This window comes from Delphinapterus leucas, chromosome 11 (assembly GCF_059928025.1).
Source record: "Delphinapterus leucas isolate spDelLeu-1000000601 "Yukka" chromosome 11, BTC_Dleu_Yukka2, whole genome shotgun sequence".
NCBI lineage: Eukaryota > Metazoa > Chordata > Mammalia > Artiodactyla > Monodontidae > Delphinapterus > Delphinapterus leucas.
The window spans coordinates 69,072,303-69,087,983 of NC_143139.1; the positions used below are offsets into that span (position 1 = coordinate 69,072,303).

The 15,681-nt window shown below is 35.4% G+C and overlaps 1 protein-coding gene across 5 annotated transcripts in view; it reads right to left on the reverse strand.

Annotated features, from left to right (window-relative positions):
- The window catches only part of RASSF9 (Ras association domain family member 9), a 37,257-nt gene that overhangs the window by 13,728 nt on the left and 7,848 nt on the right, over positions 1–15,681 (reverse strand). The window contains exon 2 of one of the 5 annotated variants that reach the window (XM_089921083.1): positions 8,066–8,138. The exons of 1 other annotated variant lie outside the window; for it this stretch is intronic. Coding sequence is in view for 1 of the 4 variants with exons in the window: in XM_089921085.1 (XP_089777211.1) it covers positions 11,418–11,427 (10 nt within the window). In the remaining 3 variants the exon portion in view is untranslated. Of the gene's footprint in view, positions 1–3,158; positions 8,018–8,065; positions 8,176–11,417; positions 11,428–15,681 lie in introns of those variants that run through there. 3 more of the 5 variants (XM_089921082.1, XM_089921085.1, XM_089921084.1) reach the window with 3 other exon arrangements.

Below are 15,681 nucleotides of genomic sequence, written 5' to 3' on the forward strand. Positions count from 1 at the left end.
TGGGACTAAATAAAATGCTCCCTTCCCCACCTTTGAAAATTTACTATCTAGTATAAGTAATGACATCCCCAAACACATATATAACAAAGGTTAAAAATACAAACTTACACTAGATAATTTGGTTTGTTATGTAATATAATGTAACAAACTTCTTACCTAATGATTCAAATTTAGCAGTTGAGACATATAACCTCCAATTCTAATGCAACAAAATAAAAATAAACACATCCATTGCATGACTTAGTGTTTGTTTTGTTTTGCTCTGCTTTGCTTCTGTGTATGTTTATTGGAAGGAAGGGATAAAGATTTTTACTGGATCTTAAACTTCCCAGAGAACATACTATAACCACATAAAGACTGAAAAATCATAAAGCTTTAATTCATATAATCGCATATTCCAATAATTTACTTCTAGTTTCTATTTTTATCCGTGTTTTAGTTCCATTTATAAATAACTTCATTGTTGATCTGATTAGTATTTTTTTTCTTTTCATATTTTACCTTTGCTCACTCAATGTTACTTAATGGTGCAAATTAAATTTTTTTCTGTATATTGGAATATGTTTGTTGATAATTACTATTTCCAATCCAACAAAGTTACTTTTATTTTAGAAATTTCTTGGCTTGCAGCATTCTTGATTTTACTTATGTACATGGTAGTTACTAATATCATCCCCATTTTACAGATAAGGCAACTGAGATAAAGACAGGGTAAGTAACTTGCCTAAAGTCACAAAGCTAGAAAGTAGAAATGTTCCTTCCAACTCTGGCTTTAGATGTTAACCTACAACTAATCCCTGAAAATAAATTACAATAGCCATTATGACTACCCACTCAAAAATATTTCCCAATTTGTGAACTGATGACATTTCAAATGTGATTTTTTTTAATTACTTGAAACTCAGTGCATTTTTCCTATAAAATTAAAATTCCACCTTATATAATCAATGAAATCCCCATTTTGAATGCTTTTAGGTAAAGTATAAATTTGGTTCCTTCAACTCTATCATTCTTTTCTTTTTGAATACCCAGTATAAAGGCAAGTATTGAGAGAGTCCCATGTATCTGATTCTGTAATATTAAAGGAGTAGAGACAAAGAGATTCTCAGCAGATGTAAGGTTAACATGGATGGAGGTTGCAGGAGTGGTTCTCTCTAGATACTATTGGAGAAAGTAACAGCAGGTGGACATTGAGATAGGAGGCTATATAGGAATATGATAGCTGTTCACAAGTATAGGTTATTTACAGTGCAACTGGCTACAAATTGGGAACTGCTTGGATTAGAGAATTCAAAATTTATAACTTCTGTGTTACATTATAGGGTAAAAGCATTTACATAAAAATACTACGTTAATCAAAATAAAGTAACTACCACACTGACATTTAATTCACACCAGTTTAAATTTTTAGGTTAATTTGCTAAATGTTCATGTATACAATTCAAAAGTAGATATGAAAGTTGATAAGCCAGAATTTAATCAGGTCATGGTTTCATATAGCAAGGATATTTTCTTTAACATCCGCTTCAGGGAGGCAGAAACAAAGGAGACATAAAATGTTTTAAAATGCCTTGCATAATGTTACGTAGGGTACCTCAAATTTTGCTTATGATCAAAACACACAAAAACCAATAAAGCTTAAGAAATTTTACCATGAAATAGTATTAACAATTGAATAAGATTATGGCTGTGTTTTGTCTTGATTTGAACTAGTTTGTTTATTTCAAGAATGGTTCATAAGAAAAGAGAAAATGCTCTTGATATCTAAACTGTGACTCCCACCAACACATAACTGTTGTACCCAATCATCTTTAACTACTCTTTAGTCATTGGAAACTGAATTAAAAGTAATTTGAAACACTGTTCAACAGGTTTTACTACACATTCTAAATATATATTATACTACATCTATGATTATTTAGTATACATTATGACATTTCTCATGCACATACTTTTAAAAATTGTGTATGTATTTAAACACTTCATTAAATTTGATAATATTAATATATCCTAAGATTCTCATGGAAGAATTGTCTTGTTGCTTAGCATGCTCTGTTTAATTTATTTTAAAATAGTTTATAATCACAAAATATGTTTGAAAATTATTTACATATACAGAAGAAAATAAAAAACATTCATAATGCTACAGTATCCTTTTTTTTTTTTTTTTTTTTTGCTGTACGTGGGCCTCTCACTGCTGTGGCCTCTCCCATTGTGGAGCACAGGCTCCGGACGCGCAGGCTCAGCGGCCATGGCTCACGGGCCCAGCCGCTCCGCGGCATGTGGGATCTTCCCGGGCCCGGGCACGAACCCGCGTCCCCTGCATCGGCAGGCGGACTCTCAACCACTGCGCCACCAGGGAAGCCCTACAGTATCCATTTTTATCTAATGCTTTAAATTCTTTTTTTTTTCCCTCTGAAACATTAACAAGATTTATTTGTGAAGATTTGCAAAATAGATATGGTGGGAACAATCCTTGATATTTTAAAATATGATTTCATCTTAACTATCACTAATTCATTTTGAATTCTGATAAATCATTTTTTTCCTACTCCCCTGTACCCTTCACTGTAATACTGCAGTATATATATATCTGACTCACATTTCTCACAAGATTCCTTCAAATATCAGATAAGTGAAAGGAAAAGAGTGCTTTGAAAATTGTGAAAAATGTACTGGCTAAATATAGGTTATTAACTCTAATGGTAAAATTACTGTTATTATTACTTAATGCAGAGAAGGGTATAGTGTTTTTAGTATTGTTATTCAGTAACTTTACTGAGCTTGCTACAGTAGTTAACAATATTATTTTATAAATATTTTCCAACCTATCCCACAATATTTGTTCACCTGCTTTGACTAGTCAATATTTTTGCATGTACACTTCCAATATAACACAACTGTTTAGCTAATAAGAGATGTTTAAAAAGATCATTAATATAATCTTTGGATCACAGATGAGATGAGAATACTTTTAATCTTTCTCTGATTTATAGCGCTCTGATTTTGACTGAGTGTGTTAATGAAGCATATTACACTGAAAATAAATATATACATATATTTATATATTTATCTGATTATTCTTCTACAACTATTTCATTATTCAGTTTTTGCCTTTTTAGAGTATCTTCATCAGACAATTAAGAAAATTTATATACCAAATGAAGCTCTTCAACAATGTGTGTCAGCCTCACTTACAGGCACTTTTCCATATTTATTCTGAAATAGAGTGAAATATATGAGAATTTTTGTGAGAATTTTTGCATTTACTCTATTATCAATCAGGAACTTAAAAACATTTCTCCAGTGATAATTAGTTTTAGTACCACAAAAACACACAGAATTAAGATGAGTTGGCTAGGAATTACAAATGCAACATTCATACAATTAAATATTTCTTCAACAAACTTTCACTGAGTATGGTGCACAAAGCACTAGGGAATAAATCAACTATTTAAATCTGGAAGTGTTAAGATAAAGTATTAAATAGGATATTTTGATATCAAATTGAAGATCCCACAAAATAAGTATTTACAGAAAAAAGATTGTGTGAAGGCAGAGAAAAATAAAAATGGATAATATTTGATTATATTTATTCAGTTGTCCAGAAAGAATAAAAGGCATTGAAGTTGGGGCCCAGGAGAATAACTCAAAGAACATTTCTTCCTAGTATCACAGACATTAAGGTTTAATTGAAATTTGATGTATAAAACTTATCAGGACAAATATTTCATATTGACCCCTACTTTCAAAAAAATAAGAATCGTCAAAATAATAAATTATTAATTAAGAATAATTACATTATGATATGCTTCTAAAACACAGTATATGAAACCTAGCAATCTATAGGTACTTATAGAAAATATTTGGATTTCTGAGTGCATCTTTCCATAGAACCTATGTTATAATTCTTTGTTTCCTAAGCCAGCCTGGAAAGTATGATACTAACACAATCTAGCTGCCGTATATAGGAGTGATTCTGAAATGCTCTTATTGCTTGGCTCTCTGCAGAATCATATTCCATGCTTGGAAATCAAGAGTTACAACTTTTTCAGTTCCAAGCTATTGGTGGCACCTGTGTCTGCAAAGAGTGATGCACAAGTCTCCAACAGATTAAAGGATAAAGACCTATGAAGCTTTGGGGGCATATTGGGGGCATATCTGAATGTTGGCCCAATGCCCAAAGACAGTTCTCTGTTTCCTTTTTATTACCATTACTTATTATTTAAACTGAATACTCTCCTTATAAACCAGTTGTTCTCTACTAGGGGTGATTTTGCCCCCCAAGAGACATTTGGCAATGTGTGGGGACATTTTTTTTCACACTAGGGTCTGGGGGTGCCACTAGCATGGGCAGAGCAAAGAATGATCTAGACAAAATGTCAACAGTTGTGCTGTTGAGGAATCCTGATCCATATTTACGACAAAATATACTTTCATCACAGCTTTATCTATAGCCTTTTCTTCTTACATCTTCTGGAGAATCTATGAGTAAAATACATGAAAATAAAAATAACAAGGGAGACATTTCCAATCTCAAGTAGACTAAAATAAACAATACAAGTTGGTATTCTACTTAATGGAATGCAAATGGAACTTTTTCTCCTTTCACCCCATAGCCAATCTTTATGCTTATTATTATTAATCTGCCTAACTGGACTTCCCTCTGTTAATCCCAGAGCTGGTCCTACGAATACTAATATTTGCATTAAGATGCTATAGAAACACAAATATTCAAAATAGGGTTAATTTTAGTTCAGGAAAAAACTTGCATTCAGAGACTTCATTAAGAAATAGTAAATCTTCCTTCTTCATTAAGAATAGTATTTGAGGGCTTCCCTGCTGGCGCAGTGGTTGAGAGTCCGCCTGCCGATGCAGGGGACACAGGTTCATGCCCCGGTCCGGGAAGATCCCACATGCCGTGGAGCGGCTGGGCCTGTGAGCCATGGCCGCTGAGCCTGCCCGTCCGGAGCCTGTGCTCCGCAACGGGAGAGGCCACAACAGTGAGAGGCCCGCGTACCGCAAAAAAAAAAAAAAAAAAGTCAGTAAATAACACTTGGAATAGACTAACTCAACAATGCAAGGTTCAGAAATGATGATTAGGAATGGGAGCAATAAAACAGCAATAAAAGAAATTTGATTTCAGTATATTTATTGCAGGCTCAAATCTAACAATACCTTGTAGAAAGTCACATTGCTTTGAATAAAAGCATATAATTAATTAAAGAATAAAGATGGGTGATGATGAAGAGCAAGTTTACTGAATCATGTTCCATACCAAATGTTATAAACTGGTATTTGAATTTACAAACCCAGCTCTATACCAATTATGAAGTTTAAAATCCTGAGGATGCCACAAATAGTTTGGATGGTGAAGGTTTAAATTACATGTCACAGCTATTTTCGAACTAAAAGATCAAACTTCCAAATTTTATAGCATCTCTTCCCAATAATCAAAATTATCACAGTACAACTACAGTGAGTTTAGGTAATAAATTACTTAGCTTCACTGTGATTATGTAAGAGAAAAATTTATATTTTGTGTACTATAATTGGCTTTTATTAAGAGAAAAGTAATGACCCAAACATGGAAATTTCAAGACAGAATTTGGTAAAGATAAAAGTTTAAATAACGATTGACAAAAAAGTTCTACGTAAATCAACTGAATCCATTCTAAGTTAGTTATCCCCCAAATAAATTGTCCTTTTGAATTATGGTACAACTTTTTATAACTGGATTCAACATTCATTTCTTACAGAACTGTAGTTTTAGTAAATGTAAACAAATGCTGAGGGTAAACTGCTACAGAAAATAAGATGATCTCACGGGGGGAAAGTGGCGTGTGTGTGTGATGAATTGGGAGATTGGGATTGACATCTATACACTAATATGTATAAAATGGATAACTAATAAGGAAAAAAAAGTGCATCAAAATTTACTTATAAAACTGTTCATCCAGCATTGTTTGTTATTAACAATCCAACAAGACCTACATTCATACACTGTAAAACTATTCATGTTGAAAAATTATGTAAAAATTATATCATTTCTGTGTAAAAACGCTTGTATACACATTACACATAAAATGTATTAAAAAAAGAAAGAAATACTAAGGGAGTAAATTTAAAAACAAAAAAGAAGATGATCTTTACGTTCAGAAATGTGTCATACATAGGAAGGAGAAAATATATGTTTAGAGAGAAAGAGATTTTAAAAGTTCAAGACCGTCTTAAACATTATTGGAAATCATGAGATACATTCTGTATAAATATGCTACAAAATTTAAAGAATAAAAACAACAATTATCAAAGTTGAGTAATATTTAGTAAACAATAATAAGATGCAGAAGTTGACCTCAGTGTCTTCAGTTCATTCTCAATTCCCATAACCCTTTGAAGAAAGTCAGATTAGGTAAAAGAGCCTCATGAGATTTCATTTGGGACAGGATGCTGATTTGGAGCTTGTCTGTAAGGAAGACCCTTTCAGATTTTTACTTAACATGATTATGTCTGGGCCTGGTAGTTGAGGAAAAGCTACTTGGAAAAAAATAGTAAGGCGACTAGGGAGAAGAACAATGGGATGTGTGTAAAAGGAGACATTAGATAATAATAGCTCACATTTATTGAATGTTTAATATGTGCCAGACATTGTTCTAAGTGCTTTATACATACTATCTCATATAATTTTTGTCACCTATCAGATAGGTCCTATCTGATTAAAAAGCTGAGTCACAAGAGATTAAGGACTTGTTCAATACCACCCTCAGCTAATAAGTGGGGGAAAATAAGGATAATGTGGAACTAAGGAAAATAAGAATAATTTGGATAAATGAGTTAGAATTGAATCCACACTGAGGAACTCCCTATTGCCTAATACAATAATCAACATGTTTCATTAAGTTTTATCTCTGAAAACAAGATACCAAATCTGATTCAGATGTAGTAATTGGGCTTCCCTGGTGGCGCAGTGGTTGAGAGTCTGCCTGCCGATGCAGGGGACACAGGTTCATGTCCCGGTCCGGGAAGATCCCACATGCCGCAGAGCAGCTGGGCCCGTGAGCCATGGCCTCTGAGCCTGTGCTTCCAGAGCCTGTGTGTCCAGAGCCTGTGCTCCGCAACGGGAGAGGCCACAACAGTGAGAGGCCCGCATACCGCAAAACAAAAAAACCTATTTTAAGTTTGTTTTGGCTATTTTATTTATCTATTTATTTATTTTAATTTTTTTTGAAATTTATTTTATTTATTTATTTTTGGCTGCGTTGGGTCTTCATTGCTGCGCACGTGCTTTTCTCTGGTTGTGGCGAGTGTGGGCTACTCTTGGTTGTGGTGCGTGGGCTTCTCATTGCGGTGGCTTCTCTTGTTGCGGAGCACGGGCTCTAGGCGCGCAGGCTTCAGTAGTTGTGGCACGTGGGCTCAGTAGTTGTGGCTTGCGGGCTCTAGAGAGCAGGCTCAGTAGTTGTGGCGGACGGGCTTAGTTGCTCCGTGGCATGTGGGATCATCCCGGACCAGGGCTTGAACCCATGTTCCCTGCACTGGCAGGTGGATTCTTAACCACTGCGCCACCAGGGAAGTCCCCTGTTTTGGCTATTTTCTGTACTTAAAAATTGATCACCTTAGGCACCCTGAAGACATTTGATGTAAACCAAATATACTATTGACGGGATTCAAGACATGATACCCCAAAATATGGCACCTTGGTATACTGAATATGGTAAGCTGAAGGTGTTTTAGAAAATGGGAGAAACAGGGAGTTCACTTGGACTTTCCACCCAAGCCTCTCCCCTGAAACAGGTCCTAACACTCTCACTTGAGAGATACCCTTCCTATACCTGAAGGAAAGGAGTGTCCTTATCTCTGAAGACAAAGGGATGAGAAGAATCCAACCAAACAGGCCCTGCTAAATGTCTCCCAGTTTACTACGCTTACTTCATATCCTTTGACCTACCTACCACACTTCTCCGTGAATGTCCACTCTTCACTAAACCTAGCATAAAACAACACAGGTTTAACCATTTTTTTAGGTCTTCATTTCCTTAGGAAGGCTCCTGTGTCATGCGAAACTTACGTTAAGTCAGCTTGAATTCTTTTCTCCTGTTAGTCTGTTTTGGTCGGTTTAATTTTCAAAGCCAGTCAGGGACCTTAAGAGCGTCAAGGAAAACTTGTTATTCCTCTACACTGTGCATAAAATTAAAAAAAAAAAAACAAATGATATTAAGTGACAATTTTGATTCCTTCTGTAAAGTACACACGCACAGACACACACAACATAAAGTTTAAGCAAAATTAAAATTAATGAAGCAGGCAAATGGTGAGGAAACTCTCTGGCCCACAAGCTAACTCAGCTCTGGTTATTTTACACAGAGTATGGCACATGCCCTCTGAAGTAACATTTTTTTGAGATCACAGTACTGCAGTCTCAGGAAGATAATCACAGGGCGTGTCAGCCACAAATAATACAAGTCTTTCCTTAGGTCCCTATGAAAATCTGGATCACTGTTTTAATAGATGAAGCATGAAAATAATGCTATCAAATAATTTTCACAAAACACAGACTATTAACATTTTATTAAAACAGTTTTAAAATTGGAGTCCTTCAGAGAGTTGATCACTCTATGAAAAATTGGGGCAGTCAAAAATTAAAACTTGAAAATTAAAATTTTATACATATATATGCATAGAAAAAAAATCACTAGTTTTATGCTCTACTAACACCAGTTTAATTTTCTAGGGAGTAATAATATAAGTTAGTCACGTAGGACAAGAAAAACCCTAGACATTCCATACCTGCAGGGTAGCTATAATACTGTACATAATCCCCATAAACAGAGAAAAGGGAAGGGAATATGTAAAGAATGTGTATTGGGGACTATGGGGGGGTTAAGTAAACTAAGCTCATAGTTCAGATTCCAGAAATTGATTATACTCAGAATGTAAATATTTAACATGTAGTATTTACTAGATGAAATGCTGAGAAAATATCTACTCTCATTGGAAATTCTAGGGCTAACTTCCAAGTGTTACCTGTGCCTGGCAAATACCTAAAGTTTCCTTATTGATTTATACTTTGTAAAGAAATATTTCATAATAACAAAGCATATTTATTAAAGGAAAGTTACCTAGCCTGAATATTTAGTTTAACGATAGCTGTAGTTATGTCAACTACTAACAGTTTTTCTTTTGGCAGCTAAGCCCGTAATTGGTTTTGCCTTCTTAGTGGAAGCTATTTCCTAATGATGGTGACTTTCAGCTTGTATCTGCCTGCAGCCACCTACTCTTCCCTCTCTAAATGTATTCTGAAATATGTTGGCAGATTTGAATGGCACTAGAAATATGTAAGAATTTGAATTATCCAGTAGGATAGCTGAAAATACAAGATGACCTCCTTTATCCCTGATTTCCATGTTCTGAACATACTCTATAATAAACAGTAATAAACTGTGACTTCCAATTGGAAGCTTCATCGAAAATAATCAGCTCTTCACATTAGTCACAAATCAATTACCTAAAGAGCAACAAAAAATTAATAACTTATAGAAACAAGAATATACCAGGGCCTATCATGCCATTTTGTTATGGAAAAGGAGCTACTTGAAAACATCACTGATAAGAGAAAAATACTGGTCATCTACATCAAAAGTATCTTACATCCATTTACTTTCCCAAAGTTTTTAACTCTTTAATATGCTCTGAATTTCACTGCTTTCACCTCCTCTAGGACTTTGCTCCATAATTTATCCCTTCTTAAACTCATTTTATCTTCTACCTTTACTTCTGGGCCTTCCTACTACCAGGTCACATTATAACAACCATCATTTGACCACATACACACCTCAACTATCTTCCCTTCACAGACTCAAATAATAACCCACACACTAGTTTCTCTAGTTTACCTCTTTCCAGGAACAACCACCATAAAGTGACTTCCACCCCCCCCCCACACCCACAACAGAAATATTTCTTCCTAGGTTTATCAGAGATCTAACCTCCAAACCCAAGTGCCATTTTTGGAACTGATCTGCCTCAACATCTTTGTAATATTATGCATTGTGACCTTTTCCTCCCATTCTTGCAGCAGTCCATTCCTTGATTTCACTCTCCACAGCTCTTCCTCTCCCTTTCTAGCTTCTTCTCAGTTCTGACATGGGCCTTGCTTCCTCTGCATATTCAGTAAATGTAGGTGTCATGCAGGGGTGGCCACAAATTCTTTGTAGCTCCTTCCATTGAGAGATGGAGTCTATTTCTTTTTGCTCGACTAGACCTTGGGACTAAGTATGGCCAATAGAATATGGTAAAAACCATGTGTGCGAGTTCTAGAGTCCAGGCTTCAAGAAACCTTGCAGCTTCTGCCTTCTTCTTCCTGTAATGCTGTCCTGAGACTGCTGTTTGATGAAAAAGCTGGAGATGAAAGACCACATCGAGAGAGAGACACCCAGCCATCTCAGTTGTCCCATCGGAACCTAAGCCTTGACTAACCCACTGCTCGTGAGATAGCCAAAGTAAAACTCAGAAGAACCACCCCAGTTTACTCAGAAAATCATAGCAAATAATACATTGTTGTTTTCAGCCACTAATTTTTATGATGTCTTATTGCCAGTAAGTGATAACTGATACAATAGGCATCCCTCAGGTTTCTATGACTCATTTCTTGTCTCATTATATACACCTTATGGGTGACTGTAATATCACCCACAACTTTATCAACCAACTGAATGATGATAGTTCCCAAATTTACTTATTTTTTCCCTTGAGCTCCAGACCAATATTCCAAACTTTGTTTTGACATGTTTATTTGATCATTATGTTACTCACAGCCACCTCAAATTTGGCCCATCAAAACTAATTCACCATCCTCTCCTCTCATATCTCAAACTATTCCACCTCTTGATTTCCCATCTTACTAAATGTAATCACTATCTCCCCACCCTTTCTCTCAAGTTTGAAAACTGGGAGTCTTCCTAGATTCCTTTGTCTATCTCATTCCCCTTTAACAACCAGTCCCCATGTCTGTTTTACCCTTTCTCCCAAATGTCTCAAATATACGCCCTCCTATCTATCACCACTACTACGATTCGGACAACTTCCAGTCTTACAATAAGTTACTGTAGTAAGTTAGGACATATTATATTATGATAAACTCCTGCCCACTTCACATTTGTGCTCCATAATACTGTCAGGCTTCCCTTTTTAAACTGCAAATCTAGCTGTGTACCTTCCTTGTTTAAAATCTTTAAATGGTTTCCAAGTCCTGCATTTTCAATTTGTTTACCTTTCTTCCTCTCCCTCATCACCCCTCCCCTCTCTGTCTCTGTCTCTCTCTTACTCTCTCTTCTGTTCTCTGTTTCTCTCCTACCTGTTCCTAGAATTCCTTCCATGATCTGATTCCTCCAACTGATAGCCAAGCACTCTGTAATAGACACCTTGAGCTAGCTATTCCTAACATCTTGCTGATCTCTGACAGATCTAATGTGAGGGTAACTGGCTGTCACTGTAACATCTATCATCCTATGAATTGCTAGACTGGATTGCACTGTATCTGCCATGCTTTTATTTTTCACTCTGGGCTTTTCCATAACCTATTTCCTTGGCTTGAAACACCTTTTTTCCCCTTTCTTCATCTAACTCTTACTCTGTTTCAAATGTTGCTTCCTCTAGGAAAATTCCCTTATCATCTCTGAATAACCCCATTCCCACCACTCCAGATGGAAATGGATGCCCATTCTTGATGCTTCTACAGAACCCATTGTACATTGAGTGGTAGCATTTTCTACCTTCGTTTTTTGCTAGTTTGCCAGTCAGGTCCTGGACTGACTCTTTCATCTTTGAAGCCTAAGAGCCTAAGACAATAAATGTTAAATGTTCTTTTATTTTTTGGAGCATGAGAGGAGGAAGGGGGTTGGGGGGGAGGTATATAAAGGGAACTTTTCAGTCAACTAGGGCCTGGCGGTTACAACTATCCCACCATATATTTTTGTAAATAAAATTTTAAGTACAGTCATGCTCATTTAATTATGTACTGCCTGTGTCTGTTTTCACACCACATTGACAGAGTTGAGTGGTTGAGACCGTGACATTATGGCTGGAATAACCTAAATATTTATTATGAGGCCTTTTACACAAAATGTTTGCCAACTCCTGACCTAGATGATTTACCTGCACCAAAAATCTAGATTTTGTTTATTTAAATACTAAAATGTTATTTGAACTCCAATATCTATATAATAGTTCTGTGTATTATTCTCTAGGGAACAAGAAAGTAAAAATAATGTGGTCTTTAAACAGAAGAATGTATGATCTCGTGGAAGTCACGGCCTTGTTTGGAAGTAATTTCAACCAAAGGCAATGACTGAAGGCTTACTAAGAGGATGGCTGTGAAATGCTTCATGGAGAATGAGTGGGTTTAACATAGGATTAGTCAGCGTGAAGGCCTTGGCTGGGAAACCAGTGTGTTTTGCCTTTAAAGTCCCATTCCAGGTGCAGTGTGTTCCGTATTAATCAGTCCCATATGGATGTCAGGAGGGCTGGCAGTAGGTTGGATGAAAGGCTGCTTTCACAGCGCAGTGTGTCCAAATACCAGGTGTTTGGAGGTGGAATATTTGGAAACATTCAAGTGACACCTTGAATTTTTCTACTCTAAACCCTGATGTTCTTCCCTCCCCCGAGTTACCCTTGCCATTTTTTCTGTTCTCTATGATAATGCAACTATATTCCTATTTACTCAGACCCCAAATTGTAGTTATCACTGAATCTTTTTTTCCATCCTGATACTTTCTATTGTCCCCATACACTCAGTTTTGAATTCCTATAAATTCCGCCTCTATAGTGACTCTTGTAACTGTAATCTCTATCTGAAGTTTCTTGTTCATTTATTGTTTCCTTACTGTCTGCCCGTCCACCACTGTACCGTAAGCTCAATGAGAATAGAGACCTTGACTGCCTTTCTCATTGCTGTATCCCCAGCACCTAGAATAACATGTAGCACACATTATAAGGTAAATAAATATTTTTTGTTGAACACATGGACTTTATTATGATACTTTAAAATGCCTGCCTTGTATTTTAATTATTTATATATGTCTGTGTGTCTACTAATCAACAAGTTCCTTAAAGTATGGCCCATATCTGATTCACATTTAATCTTAATAATGCCCTCAAAGTATGAGGTTCATTTGATATTTCTGAATTTTTAAAAATCATCACATAACCATTATCTTGAGTCCCCAAAAGGGAAATATATACAAGTAGATGCCCAACCTGATACGGTGGGATAGTTTTGTTTTAAGATGCTAAGGTAGATAAGAAAGCAATACTATAGTATGCTCAGACTCTGTAAAGCACTATATAGCACAAGCTGCCAGCTTACTTAATTCTCTAAACTGTGACTACAGCAAGGTCTCCTAACTAAAAGTAGAACCACTAAAAACGATCATTTAAAAGCAAATAACTTAGTCTAAGTTTCATGCAGATTATTAATAATTCTAGGAAAATGTTCTTTGACTTTCACTACTAGAGTAAAAGAACAAGCAGTCAAGAAATTAAAACTAATACTTTGTGGTCCACTGCTGTAAAGTGCCTAACTTCCTGTGCTCTGAAAAAATATGAAATCTCAAAGGTCCAGTATAGCTTCATAAGTGCTTTTTCTAATGGCGCACAACTCTTTTCTTCATATGAGACTGTAGTTATTATATGTCTACTCCATGAACACATCCATGGTTTTTCAATAGCACTTCTCATAGGTTCCACACAAATGTAATTTTATGCAGAGCTAAAAATAGGTATCTTCAGTTTCTACTATTGAGGGCTGTGGTCTCCCCCAAACTGATGTGCTGCTGCTAGATCTTAAAGTACTCTCGGTTAACCATAACTGCAGGGAATTCCAGAAGGATTGACAAATGTCAGAGTAAATGAGGAGTGAATGAGTAACCAAAGGTATTGGAGATGGCTGTAAAATGTCTTAGTCATTGGTTGAGTACAGCAAGCATACACTGTGCAGTACATCAATAAACCCCAGAAACAAAATTCCTACCGATTATATACCATCATTAGTAAGAATAAAAATTTGTTGAAATTGGACCACTATCTGCATTAGTGGAATTACCATTTAAAAGATCCACAAAATAGTAGAATTACTTAATTCTATAAGCTGATACACTGACTAGTTTAATAGGATTATTAGAACAAATAGCAGTCAAATACAGTTGACTGTAAGTCTATTACTGTTATATAAACACATCCCTAACATTTTTTTCAATTGTAAAATACTGTTTTCACCAACCAAGCAAGATTCTGGATTCTCACCAAACTGACCATATTACTACCTGCTTCCTGAATTCTTTTCTTTTGATTATCCTGAGTCATTCCTAGCTTTGTGTGCTTCAGCCCCTCCTACATCTTTCTGTGCACCTTGTTGTGTTCCCTCCTCTTGTCCAAGCCTGTCCCCTAACTGGAAGTTTCATAAACACTATCTAATGTTTATTTATTTTTTGCTCCATTTATTTTTCTTTATCTCCATTCACTTTTCTCTTATATACTTCTACTTAGAGTCAATCAAAAACATTTAGTGACACCTACTCTATAGAGGAACAGCCTTCCTAAGACATTATACTTTCATTTTATAAATTGTATTATAAATATAACTTTATTTACCCTGTCAACGGTAGTTCCCCATGGAAGAGTGATTTTTTTAAAAAGTTCATGCATGAGATACTAAACTATAGTGCTCTTTTCTCAATTAGGAGTTTAAGAGTGAGGTGAATGAGGTGGTGTCTTTGCATGTTTAAGAGGTGCAAGGTGCATGTTTGGTATAATACAAAACACAGAGTTTACCAGTCCTAAAGAAATAAAATAAAAAGATAGCTACTCCTAACATTCTTATATTTGTATTACTAAACTTAAAATTGTGCTTAGCAAACACTCAATAATTCTTAGATATTATAATTTATAAACTAATCGTATGTCTTTATAATTGGAAATAAACACATTTGACTTTTACCGTAATGGTACCTTTCCTGGTGGAGGTTATGTGACAATGCATCATGTTTAGGTAAAATAAAATTACCAAAAAAATCCTTCTTTCAATTCTATTTTTTAAAGTTTTCTTGAAAAAAAGCAGGACAAGAGAATTAAATTCTACTCTGCAGAGGAAATTTTAAAACCACAGAAGCTTAGAGATGAAAGGGACCTTAAGTATCCAATTCAATCTCTCATATTTTTAGACAAAGATAACACTAAAATATTCAAATTATGTATCCTTTGTTCTTATCAAAAGACACATAAGGAACTGTCTCTTAAACTATGCTATGCATTGCAAAATCATTAATAGTCTCATAATTTTGCTCAGATGCGGTGTGAGGATTAAACATAAAAGCTGTCAGAATTGAAATATTTCATCAATATCCAAGGATAGTATTGCACAACATTTATAGACTCATTTCTATTTATATTCAGTAATTTATAATGTATCTCTTTGTATCTAGGGAGGAAAAGAGATCAGTGATGATCAGGAAAAGAGAACAGAAGTTCTAGTGAGTCAAGGTTGAGATTTTGAAGCCACAAATATCATGTTTAGGTGTTAAAAACTTAGATATACTTCATAACATATTTAATCCAAGAGGCCTGAACAAGGAGTGAATATTTACTGAGCTTTTATTATGTCCTAGCACCGTGCTAAATTTTTATATATAA